Source organism: Arvicola amphibius, chromosome 5 (genome assembly GCF_903992535.2).
Source record: "Arvicola amphibius chromosome 5, mArvAmp1.2, whole genome shotgun sequence".
NCBI classification, from domain to species: Eukaryota; Metazoa; Chordata; class Mammalia; order Rodentia; family Cricetidae; genus Arvicola; species Arvicola amphibius.
In genome coordinates, this window is record NC_052051.1 from 73931663 (window position 1) to 73949885 (window position 18223).

Consider the following 18223-nt stretch of genomic DNA (forward strand, 5'->3'; position numbering starts at 1 on the left):
GCATGCTTGAAGCAGTTTTCATCCTATGTCCTTCCTATTGTGCTTGTATCTCTAAATGGGCAGGTCTAGCTTCAGGTCGTTTTCCCCTTGACCTTCAGGTCTGTGTGTTTGATTGCTTTTTGACTTCTGTATCTTCCAGGGATCTTCAGATGCACTGTGTTCACAGCTGAGTGTCCCAGCCTGTGCTTTCTCCTCTTCCATCTCTATGTCGTCAGTCACCAAGTGCTGCTCTTTTCCTTCCTATATGGTTTTCATATCTTTTCTACCAGTGCTTCATTGTCCTTGTCTCTTGCTTAGACTACTATAGCAGAGTTCTGATGAGCCTTCTGACTCCAGGCCAATCCCTTTGAATATACTGTCTATTTAACCTGCACTGTGAGCTATTTAATTCTGATCTCCAATATGACAGGCCATCTTTTTTTTCTCTTTTTGGTGCTGCTAATACCTGCACCATTATATGTGCCCATTAAACTTATTAGAACGTTTGACGAAATGAAGGAAGTGCATATAAGACCAAGTGTCTGCCCTACTTTCAAAAGATTCATCAGGAGCTTTTCATCATCTATAAGATGCTGCTGCTGCCTTGCCATTTCTTGCACTGTCTTCCTTACAGTTATGCTCAGACAATGCTGAGCTGCTTTCAGACATGAAACCCTGCACCCTGTGTTCATAGCACGCTCATGAAAGGCCTCCTGTCTGCAAAGCTGTTCTTCCCTCAGCCTGTTGACTGATTCTACTTAGGGATCCAGCCGTCTCTGATCCCTTCCCAGCCCACTCCAGTCTGGTCTATGTTAGATGCTCCTGTCACCAAACTCTTCCATTCCACATGTCACTCTCAGGGTGTGCCTGTGCCAACACAATCTGTTAGTGACTTTATGCAGGTCTTTCTTTGTGTTCTAGGACCTCACACAATGGCTAGGAATGTAGGAAAATGAACATTTTGGGAAGAATGAAAGATCCCTGAGTGACTGCAGGGGATTAGTCTCACACTTTGACTCAATGAAGCTGAAAGACCTGGATAAAACCAGGTCTCCCCAAAGAAAGCCCTGGATAAATCCAGGTTTCACCCCCCCCCCCCAAGCAGGAAGAGAATAGCCAAAAATCTAAGCAGGAAGAGAAGAATCAGAAATCTAGGATTAGCCGGTTCAGTGACTCTGTTTCAGCAACTAGCTGAAGATAAAGTTAGATTGTAATCTTGAGAAAGGAACTAGCTGATAATGACTTTGGGAGTGGTCTTGAGAGGCAGGGAGTTTCCCCCTTATGATCATCACTGGTATTCTTGGAATTTTCTACACCCTCCCTGCCCCTTTCGGATCACTGGGCAATAGTTTCTTCCCTTAAAAACCCCTTCTCCCGGTCACTCTGGATCGAACTCTTCCCCTGTGTGGGTTATGAGTCTCGGCCCCTGTGCACTGGTTCCCATCTCATCTCATCATTAAACCTCGTGTGATTGCAGCAAGGACGGTCTCTTGTGAGTTACTGGGGGGGGGGTTGTGTTATCCTGGGACTTAAGTGGGAATCTCCCAGTACTGGGGGTCTTTCAAAGCTATACTGGAAGCTTATCCCCAAATGGCCTAAAATATTCTGAGGATCACACTCTGACTTTGCAAATATATTTAGTTTCCTCTGTTGTGTTCCAGCATTTAGGTCACATTCTAAGAAAATTATCTGCTCTAATGACAAACTTTAAAGTTCATTGTAAGTGGCTGTTCCTTGCGTTGGCACGTTCTAGCTTTCAGAAATCTCTGTTTTTTCAGTTATTTTGGTTAACTCACAATGTCTGTAGAAAATTATGGCAACACAACGAGAATTCAACTATATGGGGAAGAAAACCTTAAAGAAAAATACTTTTTTGTTTAAAAGAGAATTTCTTCATCAGTAGTATTATAATGCTACATATTGCAGCCACAATGTGGACTGGAATCTCAGGAAAATGGAGGCATAAGAAGGCATGGGATGGGGCCATCTCTGAAGAACTAACTTAGCCATAGGAGTTGGTATTGATCAGAAGCCTGAGAAGTCTAAGCTATGAGCTTTACTTTTTATCTGGACCACTAAGACAAGATAGTGGACAGTGAGGAGAGGGGATGTGGGGGCTGGGAGTATGTTCTGCAGGTGACATGCTCTGTCTTTCTCAGTTTTTCTAGTGAGGAGCATGCCACATGTCAGTGATGTTGTGTTTCTTTAAAAAAATGCTACGGAGTCCCAGGCGGCAGCTGTAGGCAAGCAGCAAATGCTATAAAGTCCCAAATGGTGGTAGCAGGCCATGTGGCGGCAGACAGCGGGCCCTGCGAGCAGCCGGTCCCAGGCAGAGAAGGCTGCCAGTCTCAGAACGGTGGCCTGAGCAGTGGTGGCGGCCCATGCATGTGGTGGCAGGCAGTGGGCTCTGGGAGCAGACAGTCCCAGGCAGAGACGGCTGCAGGTCCCCGAGCAGTGGCTGGTCCCAGGCAGGGAGACACATGGCAGCCGGGCAGAAGACAGAGACATGGGTAGACATGACTTACAGAGTGAGGTTGAATATTTATTCAGGGGGGTTATGAAGGGGGAAGGGAGAGGGGGGAGAGAGAGGTGGGGAGCAGAGAAGTGGGGAGAGAGGCAGAAGCGAAGCTGCCTCTCCGAGAGGAAGATGGAAAAGAGTGTGCGCTCAGGCCGGAAGCTGAAGATCAGCCTGCCTCAGCAGATGGGGAGGGAATGGGCGTGGCTTGTCTCTTAAAGGGACAGGGACCAAAACCATAACAAGTGATATCCCTTGTTACTGTCTTCTCCTTACAGGGAAGCCTGGAGATCCAGGTTTTGCTGTATTCTGTTCTGTTCCCAGTACCTAATGCTTAGCAAGTATTTACTGATGAATAAGTAAAGGGTGGGGGAGATGGAAGTGCGTTATGTACCGGGGAGTAGGAAGAGCATGGTATAATATCAGAGGGATTTCCATAGCTGAGAGACTTGTTTAATCTGAACTGATAGCCCAGCCTCCCTGGGATGTGAATAAAGGCCAGGTGTTTGCATGTAGTGAGCACAGATATGTTCAGAGAATCAGGATAATGCTCTGAATCGTAGTGCAGGACATAAGCCAGATCCCTGCAACTCAGTAGATGTGTTCTCTCTTGCTTTAAGACAAGGGTGTAAAGAACTTCAAAAATCCTCCGAGACTGAAACTTTTAACACCCGATTCTGTGTTACCCCCTTGGTATAGTTCCTGCACCACTGTACCTTACGAGACTTGGGCAAGGGCCTGGAGATTGAAAGAACACACAAAGAGACCCGGGTCATTCGAAGGGAGATCAGCCGAATGCCATTTATTTAACCTTGGGGAAATCCCTATATACCTCACTGTTGCACAAGGATTTCCGCCCAGGCAGGTGGGAAATTACCATACCAACGATGAAGTCATCAATGCCCTACAGCTAATCACCAGGTGGGGCAGAGGGAGCACAGGAACAAGCAGAATGCTTTAGTTAGCTGACCAGAAACTGTCCTCAAGATGCACCCCAGGAACAAGGGTAGACCTGGGTCCTACACGAAACAGTCACAGAGATAGAGTTTCCTCTCCATCTAGGCCAGGATCAGAAAGAATCGGGTGTCTACATAGTTAGTCAGGATGGACTGGGCCAGGCCTGCAGGTTTCAGTACTTCTACACAGAGTCGGCCTGGATGCTTGCATTCTGGACATGCACATCAAGTGTCATTGTGTGTGTGTGTTTCTTCATTGGAGCTAGTCTTATCAATAGTGCCCCTCTGTTATTTTGTGCTGAAGATATATCTAATTACAGAGAGTGACCATGGCACATCAGCCACTTTCTTCTGCAGGCTAATGTGTGTGTGTGTGTGCAGCTGCTCCTTTGAAAACAGTCATGGCCTTACACGTGGTCTTGAATCATTTTCAGTGGTAGCTGTGGGAACTGTGCAGCTTATTCAGAGAAGGACTTTTCTTCCAAAGAGCCAGTGCTTTTGAACTTGTTTTGTTTGTGTTTTTGAACGAACGTGGCTTGGCTTTATTTGAAGCATATTGTCCTGGGTTCAAAAGTGGCCCATCTTTACTAGCCATGGGCAAGTTCTGAAAACCTTTCAAAGCTTCATGACTGGGAAGCAATAGCATAAGAACTTCATAGTGAGCACGGCTCTAGAAAGCCTTGCTCTTTTCCTCCATTCCCTCTGCCTTGCTAAACACCATTAGCTTATAATCCTAAAGCTAGCCACCAAGGTCTGTTCCTTTATTTGACCACTTCCTCCTCCTGAGGCTGACAACCAAGGTCTAGCTATCAATGTATTAAAGTCCAGCAATCCCTTTTGCTATCCTAATTAACACACCTAAATTAAAATTAAACACCTCATCCTAACACGAGGTTTCCCCGTTTACCTTTATAAACCACCATTTCCTATGTGCATGTCTGTCTCCTCTCTGTCCAGAGGCCGTCCTTTGTCCTCCTTCAGGACAAATGCCTGTTCCCTCGCTCCTTTGTTCCCTTCACTCTCTCCCTCATCCTCTGTCTCTCCTCATTGTCCTCTGTCCTTTGTCTCTCTATGACAAATAAGTCTCCTTTATGCTGAGAACTTGGTCTTGGGGTGTCCTGAACTGATACTGATCCTTTCAGTAGGCACTAGCAGGGCTGACGGATGGAAGGATACTGTTGATACCCATGCGGTTCCTGGTACTAGGACAGGCCCATGATAGTAACACATTCACTGGCAGCCGTTGACTTTCCTCCCCAGGAAAACACAGAGGAGAGGATCAGACTCTGGAAATTGTTGGATCACAGCGGCTGATTTTATTGCTGCAGGGCAATGAGTGGCTGGGAGTCTGCTATTAGCACTGTACACCTTATTCCCTAATAGGACTCTGAACAGCAAGGCCGGGGAAGCAGAGCTTTCCTGATCGTATTTCCACTGTAGTAGCAGCACAGAGCCTCCAAGCAGCCTGTTCCATTTTCATACACACTGCAGAAGTTATTTGGGGAGATCATCTTCCATGCAAGAATGTTTAAAGCTGACACTACCTGGCTGCAGGGCATTTTTTCATTTATTGCATAAGCCATAGGTTTCAATTATTTCCGCACCACCATACATACAGAGTTGATGGGGTGCTGCGTGATTTCATTGTATCTCATACCATTGGCTTTAAGTGGGATTTTTCAGGGGTGAGTTAATGAGATTTAAAGCATTCTTTTCTGTTTACTAGAACATGTACTCTTTTGATAAACAAGCGAACAAATGAACAAACAGACAAACCTTTTCCCCATGCTGGAGACCAAGCATAGGATCTTGTGCGTGCCTGGCAAGCATTCTATTGACTGAGCTTTACCCTCAGCTTGGGAAATGTGCTTTGAGTGGCTCATCCTTTAAGGCCTTTAAAGCTCATGCATGTGTATAAACATGTACAAAACTATTTCCTTTCTTTGCAGGTAATCCAACTTACAGGTAAACTGTAATGTGTAAAAAAGAAGAAAAGGGATGCTGGACTTTTAAATTTGATCATATGTGTTTTAATTTCGCCTGTTATGAGACAGGGGTGTGGCTATTATTTCAAGTATGGTAAATGCAGGGTGTTTTTAGTCTCATTTTAAAAGATTACTTCATTAACATATATTTTTTAGCAAATGGTGCAAAGGTTGGTCCAGACCTTAAGGTGTATTTCTTGTTTAATGGGTTCTTATACCTCCATCTCTGACACTGCAGTGGGCAAAGAATGAACCGAATATGTGCAAAGCAGACCTGATTCTTGCCGTGGGGGTGGAATTAGTTAATGATACTCATTCAGATACAGCATGATACAAATGGGGCATATTAAGAGGCTTAAATTAGGTCAAATTGAATAATTGAATTTATTTCATTACTTAAAAACAGCTTAATCAGCTGTGAGTGCCGAAAGTCTAAAAAAGTTTCATTAAATATTAATAGGCTGTTTATGTTTTCAACTTTATCTTCACTTCAGTGACTGTGTTTTTTTTCCCCCCTTTGGTATATTTTTTCAGATATTTGGAGATGAAGTACAGCCCTTCTTTCTCGATGAAGAATTTGATTATGACAATGTGACTCTCACTCCCAAGTTCACTGCTGGAGAGATAGCGACCATCCAAGAGCTGGCCAAGCAAAAGACGATGGATACCAATACAGACTTTTGTGAACACCATGACTGAGTCAATAGATGTCTTTGTGTTTAGTTTTATTTTGTCTATACTCAACCAACATTAGAATAAAGCATACATCAACTTATTCCCTCTGTGGAAATGTATACATCTGCATTTTTGTCTCTGTTGTTCATCACCAGGCCACAGAGGGACCAAGGCTGAAGGTATCACTTCCGTTTTTTTGAATTCTCATCTGTCCGTTGCTGTGTCCTGTGACTGGCTGGGAAGGTGGGACAGAGAAATAGGGACAGAAACTAAGGGTTGCTCAATCTGCATTTGATGAGGGCACTGTCCAAGGGCATGTGCACATTGTACTGAAGACTGGGAACAGAACCCGTCGTATTAGAGGTTTAGGACAATTGCCTGCTTCAAACATTATTATAATTGATAGAATCACTTTATAATTAATAGAAACGTTACCATTAATTCATGTATGGTGGCCACAAAATACAGTGAGTGATCTTTGTCTCCAGAAGTTTAGGGTTGGAAAAGCAGAGCAACTAGAGAATGTGGAGTGATATACCGGGTGCTGGTGAGAGGGCTCCGTAAGGTGCCTTGCTGGGCAGGCCTGATGATTTTAGCTCAGTCCCTGCAACCATGTAAAGGTGGAAGGAGAGAAATGGCTCCATAGAGCTGTCCCCTGACTTCCATGTGGGTGCCAGGGCATGCAACCCATACACACCCTTCCCCCACTAAGAATAAATGGAAATTATAAATGTGTTATGGAATAGTAGTTATGCAGACTGCTCACAATGTTCTAAGGGAATGGGTGGAGGGATGGAGAAGAGGCAATAAGGGGGTGATATGTATGGAAAAATATTAATTACTGAAGAAGTCAGTAACAAATGGACATACACCACAGAATATGTTTGTTGCTGCTTTGGTTTCGTTCTTTGCTATTGTTGCTGCTCTTCTTCTCCCATGGTAAGAGAACCAGCATCTTTTTTTTTTATTTAAAAGATTTTTTTTCCCATTTTATATACCAACCACAGTTCCTCCTCCCTCCCCTTCTGCTCCCTCCACCTCCCCTCCAACTTATCCCCATCCACTCCTCAGAAAGAATTTGGCTTCCCATGGGGAGTCAACAAAGTCTGGCATACCAAGTTGAGGCAGAACCAGGCTGCTCCCTGCTATCCAGGCTGAGTAAGGTTTCCCTCTGTGGAGAATGGGCTCCAAAATACCAGTTCATGCACTAGGGATAAATCCTGGTCCCACTGCCAGTGGCCCCACAGACTGCCCAAGTCACTTAACTGTCACCCACTTTCAGAGGGCCCAGCTCGGTCCTATGTAAGTTCCCCAGCTGTCAGTCCCTGAGTCAGTGAGCTCCCACTAGTTCAGGTCAGCTGCCTCTGTGCGTTTCTCCATCATGGACTTGATCCCTTTGAGAGTCAGCGTCTTAAGCGCTTGGGCACACAGTTCAGTGTTACAAGCTGCACATAATATTGTGGCAGATCTCTAGGACTTGCCCACATGCTGCTGAAACCACACTCACTTATCTCCACGACTTCTGACAGTAGCTGCTTTCTCTTCTGAGCTAGACTGTTAGAGAAACCCTATGGAAGTGGAGATGCAATATATGCCCTTCACTGACTCACGTATTTGACTTATAATATTTCCCAGATTCATTCACACGGCCACATATGGAAGGATTTGTTCTTTTCAAAGGCTGATTAGTATCACATTCTATACATAGACCATTCTATTTATCAGCTGAACATTTAGGTTGTTTCTATATCCTGGTTCTTGTGAGTCATACTGCAGTTGTGCTTGGGTACAAATGAGGAGTCGTGTGTGTTTATATTCATAAAAATGCTGTTTATAGTCTGCTCAAAAGAATTCTCTCAGTTTCATCTTTCAGAAGATTCACACGATTTGCATATTTATTTTTATTGACTCAACAAACTTTCCCCATTTATGACTCCAGCCATATTTACACTCGGCAGTGAGGAAGATCTAAGCATCGTAGAGCCTTTTAGTGAGGACGAGAGATACATGCACGGACAATTTTGGCAGAGCTTCAGTGCCCAGTGTAACAGTCATTAGCTGCATCCCAGGGTGTGGAAAAGAAATGCAGCCGCTGTGACCAAGGAGCTGAGTTTCATTATTTGATTTTTATTTCAGTATAAAACCAAGAACATATTTAACTCACTTATCAGAAAGCTTTCAAGTAGATTTGGAACAACGGTGGAATGTGAATCTGCTTTTTCAGCTGTACATTTTGGTAATCAAAATGTTGGATTAATAATTATGTATGTACTAATATTATTTTTGATGACAATATTGTGTCTTAATTTAAAATATGCTTCATGGAAGATATACATTGGCACTTGATGAGTTAATGAGAAAATAGTAAATCACTTTTGCATGTGTTTGAGTGACTTAATGGCTAAATAAAATATATTATTAAAATTTATCATATTCTCTTTACTTTTTAAATGAGGCTACCAGAAAAAGCATAAAATTATGCACATCATAGTCATGTTTTTATTCAGTGGTACCACAGCATATAGTGACCTGTGTCATAATCAAGTTGTACCAAGGGGTACTGGAGCACAGCAAGTTGAATGTATTTTTGCCTGGGGAGCATATCAATCAATTAGGTAATAATCAATTAATTAATTTTGCTTTTTTCAATACCCAACAATAATTTAAGGTTTATTTTGTTTCATAGTTCAGAGAAATGCATTCTGTGATGGTGTGGAAGGCATGAATGCAGAGGTGGCTTCCTCCATGATGCCATCCAGGAAGCAGAGAAGGGAATGTCAGAGCTCAGATGGCTTTTCCCTTTGTATAGAAGGGAAAGTTTTTAGAGTTTTTCCCCAACTGTGTAGAGTGGAGCTGCGGGCTGTGTCCTGCCACCTGGCTAGTTTTACCCAAAATAATTACACGGAAACTGTATTCTTTTAAACACTGCCTTGCCCATTAGTTTCAGCCTCTTATTGGTTAATTCTCATATCTTGCTTTAACCCATATTTAGTAATCTGTGTAGCACCAGGAGGGGTGGCTTACCAGGAGAGATCTTAACCTGCATCCATCTCAGAGAGGAGAAGCATGGCGACTCACTATGGCCTGAAGTATCTCCCCAACTCTGCTTCCTTTCTCCCACAATTCTGTTCTGTCTACTCCGCCTACCTAATTTTCTGTCTCATAAAGGGCCAAGGCAGTTTCTTTATTAATAATGAAAGTAATACATAGACACTCCTCCATCACAACTGCTCAGCCCTGAGATAACCACACAGAAACTGTATTATTTAAATCACTGCTTGGCCCATTAGCTCTAGCTTCTTATTGGCTAACTCTTACATATTAATTTAACCCATCTCCATTAATTTATATTTTACCATGAGACTTGTGACCTACTGGCAAGATTCTGACATGTATGTCTCTGGTGGCTGCTCCATGGCTTCTGCTCTCTCCACCTTCTTCCTCCCAGCATTCAGCTTAGTTTTTCATGCCTACCTCTACTCTGCCCTATTAGGCCAAGCAGTTTTTTAGTTCATTAACCAATAAAAGCAACACATAGACAGAAGGACCTCCCACATCATTTCTCCTTTTTTTGTTTAAATAAAAAGGAAGGTTTTAAGTTTAACATAGCAAAATTACATATAACAAAAGAGTTGGCAGGCAAGAATTATAGTTATAATATTTATATATACTTTATCTTTTATCATAACTAAGGAAAACTATAACTATCAATTCCATCAAAGACCACAGAAGGATATAATATTACCTAATAAAAAGGAAATGCATTGTAAGCAACTTGCAAAGCTCTAGAATTGCCAGAGATATCTTGATGCCTGGATAGTCACCCAGAGTTCTTTTGCAACGCTGGGGCATCCATCTTTAGCCTCCAGGTCCATAGTTTCTATAAGACTTTTTCACCAAGCAGGAAATTTCAAAGATAATTCCACCTATATTAGAAGTTTGTCAGTCACTTTCCTCTGTGTCCTGCAGAATATCTGGCAGGCTCTTTCATGAAGCAGGAACCCTGAAGGATAGTCTCGCCTTTAGGCAAGTTCAGCAGTCATTTCTCTGTGGGTTCTGCAAGTCCAGTTCATACAGCATACCATCAAGCAGTCTAGGCAAGAGTAGTTTCTTGCCCAAATGGCTAGTAAACTCTATACAGAGCCTCTTCAGTGCTCATTTTCCTCTAGAAGCTATTGGTGCTGCCAGAAGCAAATGTGTCTCATTGTCATGAAAAATCTTGAGCTCTTAAAGCATTTTAAATGCCATATTCTTAAGGTCTCTGAAATATTTGAAGAATACCTATCTAACTGAAATATATCTCTATATATCTAGAAAACTAATATGACTACAAGCTTGGCTATTATAGATGATTATTAACCTATATTTCTTAATTATCCATTACATTTTTAATGAGCTGGACAAACAAAATATCTTAATCAAGATCATAAATTATATATATATATATATGTATATATGTATATATATATATATAACAAAATTGACCTTAGATTTTTACCAATAAACCAGGATTCATATCAATGTGAATTCATATTTATATCCTATCCCTCTTTAAATGTAAAATTATAAGCAATCATTTAAGGAAGTTTGGAATAGTTCTCTCTAAACTGCTTCCTGCTTTTTATTGGTCAATGTACTTTTGGGGGGTGTTCATGATGACCTTTCAGGGGGTCTTGGTCCATTAAACTGTTTTAGTCTAGAAGAAATCCTTGGGTTCTCATCTTCTGTGGAAACAAAAGAAGAACCTCTTTTCCAAAGCAACAAATCCTTAGACCCATATTTTGGAATCAAGATACCTTTAAAGTATGTGTGTTGGCTTGGCTTAGCAGCTCCCAGTATTAAATATCTCTGCAGCCAAAAAATTCAAAGAAAACACAATAGTATACATAATCTAGACTCTCTGTGTATATTTCATCTTTATGTGGCTTATTCTTTCTTAATTTTTTTAATCTATGATTATCTGTACTCTGTCTCTTTAAAGACTTTACCTTTTTTAAAAAAATATTTACTTCTTTTTATAACTATCTATATTCTTTTTCTTCCCTCTCCCAAGCCTATGTACATTTTCCCAACACTGTGACCCATTTAGAGGTCTTCCCATCCAAATTTGTCTTTATTGTGTATTTATAATTTTTATCTGATCAGGAGTGCTTCTTAAAATGCTAAATGCTTCTTACAAACCTAAGCTATGGCTTTGCTAGAGCAAATATGGCCCTGCCTTCTTGCTTTTCCCAGTCCAACATGGTGGAAGTCTGTTCACTGCCTTTGGGACTGCCAGGTAGGAGCTGTCCTCACCACCTCAATTCTGATAACCAGTTGGCCCATGATGCCACCAGGAACTTGCAACATGCTGCCCACAAATCCCATTTAAATGTTCTATAGCTGGACCTCCGGAAAGAGTCAGAGTTCATGCTGGCCGCATGGCCCAGGAAGCTGCTGTTTATAAACCATGTTTTTTTTTTTTTTTTCTGCTACCACTGAATCAGTGAGACCTCTTTTAAAGGAGCCATGGCATTAAGTTGTGCTTAACTCTGGATATTTGTGCATGTGTCTAGAATTATGTTTTTAAGCTTTCTCAGGTTTTACATAGATTAAGTCAACCACATTGGGCACCAATTTATAGTAGGAGGCTGCTTGTTTATTTCCTGATCTCCCAGACTCCTGAAATAATCACAGTCCTGGAAGAAGGCAAAACAGTCCAAGAGTAAAAATACCGTGTCCTTGAAAACAGGTAAAAGGTAAATCCTTTCCAACAGAGGTTATTATTGCTCATCTTACAATATAATACACCTGCAGTGGGAAAGAGAAACTGGGGATTCACTATGAGATGCTGAGCCATGGAGAGAAAGCTTAGTTGGAAACTCCAACTGCCTCACCTTCTTTGGTCTCAGCTGGAGGCTGAGTGCCCAATTTAGTGGTTGCCTTTTGTTGTCTTGGAAGCCCCACCAGAGGTGATATTGTTCTGCCCAGAACTGTCTCTATTGGGAACTCTAGGTGAGTGCTTCTAAGGAGTCCCCATAGTCAACTTCTGCTGGAAGTCCTGAGAGCCTGGTTTGATGTGGTTTGTTATCTCTATACCATTAGCTGTTTTCTCTCTTATTTGGAGTGCTGTGTACTTAATAACCTCACTCATTCAAAACTGAAGATATGACTATAGGTCAGTCTCTGAACTATAAAGAGAAAACATGCTATTCCAACTCTAATGTCCTCCTGCTTGACTGATTCTAAGCCTCCCACTCATTCATGACCAAACTCAAATGTTGTCTCCTTGGTGGCGACAATTCCCTAGCTTCCTATGGTGGTTAATTTCACTTGCCAGCTTGAGTGAAGTAAAAAACATGGAGTGCAAATCCTGAATGTGAGCAGCACTATCCCAATGGCTGGAGTCCCTACTGAATAAAAAGGGGAAAGCCAGCTGAGCTTTGACATCTCCTTCTCTGCTTCCTGGTTGGCATCATGGAGTAAACTACCCTTGCTGCCATGGAGAATTTTGTCAAATAGTTCGGGGACAGCCCATCCCTACACAATGTAACTTGGGCAAGCATGCTTGGGTTTGACACGGGAAAGGAGAGAAAAGCCCCACTACCAGGACCAGCTTTTCAGTGAGTTTGAACAGCACATGGAATGTGATTTACATCACACATGGCAAAGACAGGGATGTGTGAAAAACTGGCTTTTAAAAGAACATCCAGTATTTGTGTGTTTAATTTTTGCTGTTCTTTATATATTCTAGATGTTGACCCCTTTGTGTAAGATGGAATCTCAGAGTTGTTTTAATTTGCATTTCTTTGATGATTAAGGATATTGAGCATTTCTTTAAGTGTCTTTTTGCCCTTTTAGATTCCTCTGTTGAGAGTTCTCTGTTTAGGTCTGGACCTCATTTCTTTATTAGATTATTTGTTTTTTTTTATGATCAATTTCTTGAGTCCTTTGTATATTTTGGAGATCAGCCCTTTGTTTGATGTGGGGTTGGTGAAGATCTTTTCCCATTCTGTAGGCTGTCATTTTGTCTTTTTGACCATGTCCTTTGCTTTACAGAAGCTTCTCAGTTTCAGGAAGTTAATTTATTAATTGTTTCTCTCAGTGTCTGTGCTACTGGGGTTATATTTAGGAAGTGGTCTCCTGTACCAATGTTCAAGTGTACTTCCCACTTTCTCTTCTATGAGGTTCAGTGTGGTTGGCTTTATATTGAGGTGTTTGATTCATTTGTGCTTGAGTTTTGTGCATGACAATAGATATGGATCTATTTTCTTTCTTCTACATGTTGATATCCAGTTATGCCAGCACCATTTGTTGAATATGCTTTCTTTTTTTTCATTTTATATTTTCACTTCTTTGTCAAAAATTATGTGTTCATAGGTGTATGGATTGATATCTGAGCTTCAGTTTGGTTCCATTTGTCCTCCTGTCTGTTTTTATGCCAATACCAGGTGGTTTTAAGTACTATAGCTCTGTAGTAGAGTTTGAAGTCAGGAACTGTGATGCCTCTAGAAGTTCCTTTATTGTACAGAATTGTTCTGGCTATCCTGGGATTTTTATTTTTCCATATGAAGTTGAGTATTGTTCTTTCAAGGTCTGTGAAGAATTTTTCTGGGATTTTGATAGGCATTGCATTGAATCTGTAGATTGCTTTTGGTAAGATTGCCATTTTTACTATGTTAATTCTACCTACCCAAGAACATGGGAGTTCTTTCTATTTTCTGGTGTCTTTTAAAATTTCTTTCTTCAAAGATTTAAAGTTCTTGTCATAGAGGTCTTCCACTTGTTTGTTTTTAGAGTTACTCTGGATATTTTATGATATTTTTGGCTATTGTGAAGGGTGATGTTTCTCTGATTTCTTTTTCAGTCCATTTATCATATGTGTACAGGAGGGCTACAGATTTTTTTTACTTAATCTTGTATCTTGCTACATTACTGAAGGTGTTTATGAGTTGTAGACGTTCCCTGGTAGAATTTTTGGGGTTGCCTATGTAAACTATTATATCATCAGCAAATAGTGAAAGTTTCACTTCTTCTTTTCCTATTTGTATCCTCTTGATCGTCTTTTTTTTATAGCTCTAGATAGAACCTCAAGAACTCTATTGAATAGATATGGAGAAAGTGGACAGCCTTGTCTTGCTCCTGATTTCAGTGGGACTGCATTGAGTTTCTCTCCATTTAGTTTGATGTTGGCTGTTGGCTTGCTAGATATTGCCTTTATTATGTTTAGGTATGTTCCTTGTGTCCTTGCTTTCTCCAAGACCTTTATCATGAAGAAATGTTGTATTTTGTCAAAGGTTTTTTTCATTATCTAATGAGATGATCATTTATTTTAGTTTGTTTATGTGGTGGATTACATTGACAGATTTTTTGTATGTTGAAGCATCCCTGTATCTCTGGGTTGAAGCCAACTTGATCATGGTGGATGATTTTTCTCATGTGTTCTTGGATTTGGTTTTCCAGTGTTTTATAGAGTATTTTTGCATCAATGTTCATGAGTGAGATTTGTATGTAATTTTCTTTCTTAGTAATGTCTTTGTGTGCTAGCCAGTTTTTAAAAGCAGAAATATGAATGGTCATTAAATACTTTAAGTGCTTTTTCCTTATTCTTAGACATTATAGGATTGAATGCAAATTAAAACTACCTCGAGATTCTATCCCTTTCTAGGCAGAATGGTTGCCATATGGAAACTAAATACAACAAAGACTGGTGTGTATGTGAGGAAAGAAATCATCTTTTACTGTTGATGGGTCTAACCTAGTGTAATCATCTTAGAAATCAGTGTGAAGGCCTCTCAAACAACTGAAAATAAAACTGTCTATGATCTATTCTTGGGCAAAATATCCAAAAGATATCCTACCATGGAGATGCTTGTATAACTATGTTTATTGGTCTTGAGTCAGTAGGAGGTTTTAAGTCAGTGAAGTGGTGTTGTTGGTGGCTGCTTGTTCATTCCCAGCCACTTAGACAGCTACAATCACACAGAAAGTATATTATTTGCATTACTGTTTGACCAATAGCTTAAGCATATTTCTGGCTAACTCATATCTTAAATCAACCCATTTCTATTAATCTGTGGCTTACCTGCAAAGTTCCTGTGCACCCATCTCCTGCAGGTAGCTCCCTGGCTTTTCCCTGACTCTGCCTATTCTCTCTCTATATCTTTTCCAGCCTGACTATATTCTGTTAAGCCACTGACTAAAAGTAGCTTATTTATTCATTAAATAATAAATGCAACACATATACAGAAGGACTTTCCACACCAAAGTGGGAGGGTGTAAAGTTTGAAAGTATGCAAAAGACATAGTGATGAATGGCAGCCATTGCTGGGAGCAGAGAAAGAGGAAAGCTGGTACTCAGTTGACTTTCTCCTCTTGCCTTTTTATCCAGTCTGGGACTCCAGCCTATGAGGTGCTTACTATAGAAAAGATATGGAATCAACCTAGCTGTTCATCAACAAATAATAAAAATATTGCTCATAAATACAATGGAATTTTATTCATTAATAAAGGGAAATGAATTTAAAGATTTTGCAGGAAAATGGACTCAACTGGAAAATACTGTGTTGAGTAACCCAAATTCAGACAAAGATCATGTTTCCTCTTATGTGGATTCTAACTTTTAATTTTGACCTATTTACATATTTTTACATAATTTTCAATATACTCACATGGGAGTAAGTGTGAGCTGATATCAGGAAACTAGAAAAGGGCTCATTAAAGTAGAAAAAAGAGGTTTTAAGGGAGGAGTGTGGGGAGGACAATAAACACATGTGACATGAAAGTGGAATGGGGATACTTGGGATGGAAGGGTAACAAATGGGAATGGGTAATAGGGATATGGGAGAGCAGAATATGGGGAGCAGGATACAACTATGTATGAAGACATCGAAAGGAAACCTGTAACTCCACATCAGACTGAGGGCTGATTTCCAAAATATGCAAAGTACTCAAGAAATTGGCCATCAAAAGAACATTATCCAATAAAAAATTGGAGTACATACCTAGAGAACTCTCAACAGATGAATCTAAGATGGCTGAAATACACTTAAGGAAATGCTCAACATCCTTAGTCATCAGAGAAATGCAAATCAAAACAACTCAGAGATTTCATATTATACCTGTAAAATGGCCAAGATCAAAACACTGATGACAATTTATGCTGGAGAGAATGTGGGGTAAAGGGAACAATCCTGCATTGCTGGTGGGAGTGCAAGCTAGTACAGCCCCTCTGGATATCAGTATGGTGATTTCTCAAAAAAATTAGGAAACAACCTTCCTCAAGACCCAGCAATACCACTTTTGGGTATATATCCAAAGGATGCTCAACCATGCCATAAGGACATGTGCTCAACTATGTTCACAGCAGCATTGTTTGTCATAGCCAGAATGTGGAAACAACCAAAATGCCCCCTAGCCGAAGACTGATAAGAAAAATGTGGTACATTTACACAATGGAGTACTACACCACAGAGAAAAGTAATGACATCTTGAAATTTGCAGGCAAATGGATGGATCTAGAAAACATCATTTTGAGTGAGGTAACCCAGACCAAGAAACACAATTATATGTACTCAGTCATAAGTGGCTTTTATTTTATTTTATTTTATTTTTTTTCATGGTTTATTTTTTTTTTTATATTTAAAAATTTCCATCTACTTCCCTCCTCCTCCCCCCTCCCTCCCCTCCTCCTCCCCCTTCCCTCCCCTCCTTCTCCCCCTTCCCTCCTCTCCCCTCCACCCATACCTCCCCTCCCTCCCTCTCAAGGCCAAGGAGCCATCAGGGTTACCCACTCTATGCTAAGACCAGGGTCCTCCCAACTCCCCCCTGGTCCAGGAAGGTGATCGACCAAGCTGAGAAGGCTCCCACAGAGCCCGTCCATGCAGAAGAATCAGAGCCCAGAGCCATTGTCCTTTGCTTCTCAGTCAGCCCCCGCTGTTGGCCACATTCAGAGAGACGGGTTTGGTCGCATGATCCATCAGTCCCCTTCCAACTGGAGTTGGTGATCTCCCATTAGTTCTGTCCCACCGTCTCCATGAGTGAACGCACCCCTCTCGTTCCTGACTTTCTCCCTCATGTTCTCGCTCCTTCTGCTCCTCATCAGGACCTTGGGAGCTCAGTCCAGTGCTCCAATGTGGGGCTCAGTCACCTTCCCCATCTGTCGCCAGCTGGAGGTTCCCTCACGGTCCTGACTTTCTTTCTCATGTTCTCTCTCCTTCTGCTCCTCATCAGGACCTTGGGAGCTCAGTCCGGTGTTCCAATGTGGGGCTCTGTCATTTTCTTCATCTATCGTCAGGTGGAGGTTCTATGGTGATATGCAAGAAATTAATCAGTATGGCTATAGGAACTGGCCTTTTCAGGCTCCCTCTCCTCAGCTGCCCAAGGAACTAACTGGGGGCATCTCCCTGGAAACCTGGGAACCCCTCTAGGGTCAAGTCTCTTGACAACCCTCAGGTAGCTCTTTAAATTAGGATATATGCTTCCCTGCTCCCATATCCACCCTTCCTATATCCCAAGCACCCCATTCCTCCAAGCTCCCCCCGTTCTTCCCTTCACACTTTTCTCTCCCCATCTTCCCTTGGCCCAGTCTTGCCCAACCCTCAAGTTCCCAATTTTGCCTGGCGATCGTGTCTACTTCCAATATCCAGGAGGATTACTATATCTTTTTTTGGGAGTTCACCTTCTTATTATCTTCTCAAGGATCCCAAATTTATAGGCTCGGTGTCCTTTAATTATGGCTAGAAACCGATTATGAGTGAGTACATCCCATGTTCATCTTTTTGGGTCTGGGTTACCTCACTCAGAATAGTGTTTTCTATTTCCATCCATTTGCCTGCAAAATTCAAGATGTCATTGTTTTTTACCGCTGAGTAGTATTCTAGCATGTATATATTCCACAGTTTCTTCATCCATTCTTCCACTGAAGGGCATCTAGGTTGTTTCCAGGATCTGGCTATTACAATAATGCTGCTATGAACATAGATGAGCATATGCTTTTGTTGTATGATTGGGCATCTCTTGGGTAGATTCCCAATAGTGGAATTGCTGGGTCCTGGGGTAGGTTGATCCCGAATTTCCTGAGAAACCGCCACACTGCTTTCCAAAGTGGTTGCACAAGTTTGCATTCCCACCAG

General features: G+C 41.4%; 1 protein-coding gene across 1 annotated transcript in view; it reads left to right on the forward strand.

Annotated features, from left to right (window-relative positions):
- The window catches only part of LOC119815547 (intraflagellar transport associated protein), a 78404-nt gene extending 72194 nt beyond the window's left edge, over positions 1-6210 (forward strand). The window contains exon 7 of the mRNA XM_038331711.2: positions 5970-6210. Within this exon, the coding sequence (XP_038187639.1) occupies positions 5970-6134 (165 nt within the window). The 3' untranslated portion in view covers positions 6135-6210. The remainder of the gene's footprint in view (positions 1-5969) is intronic.
- Positions 6211-18223: the final 12013 nt, after the last annotated feature.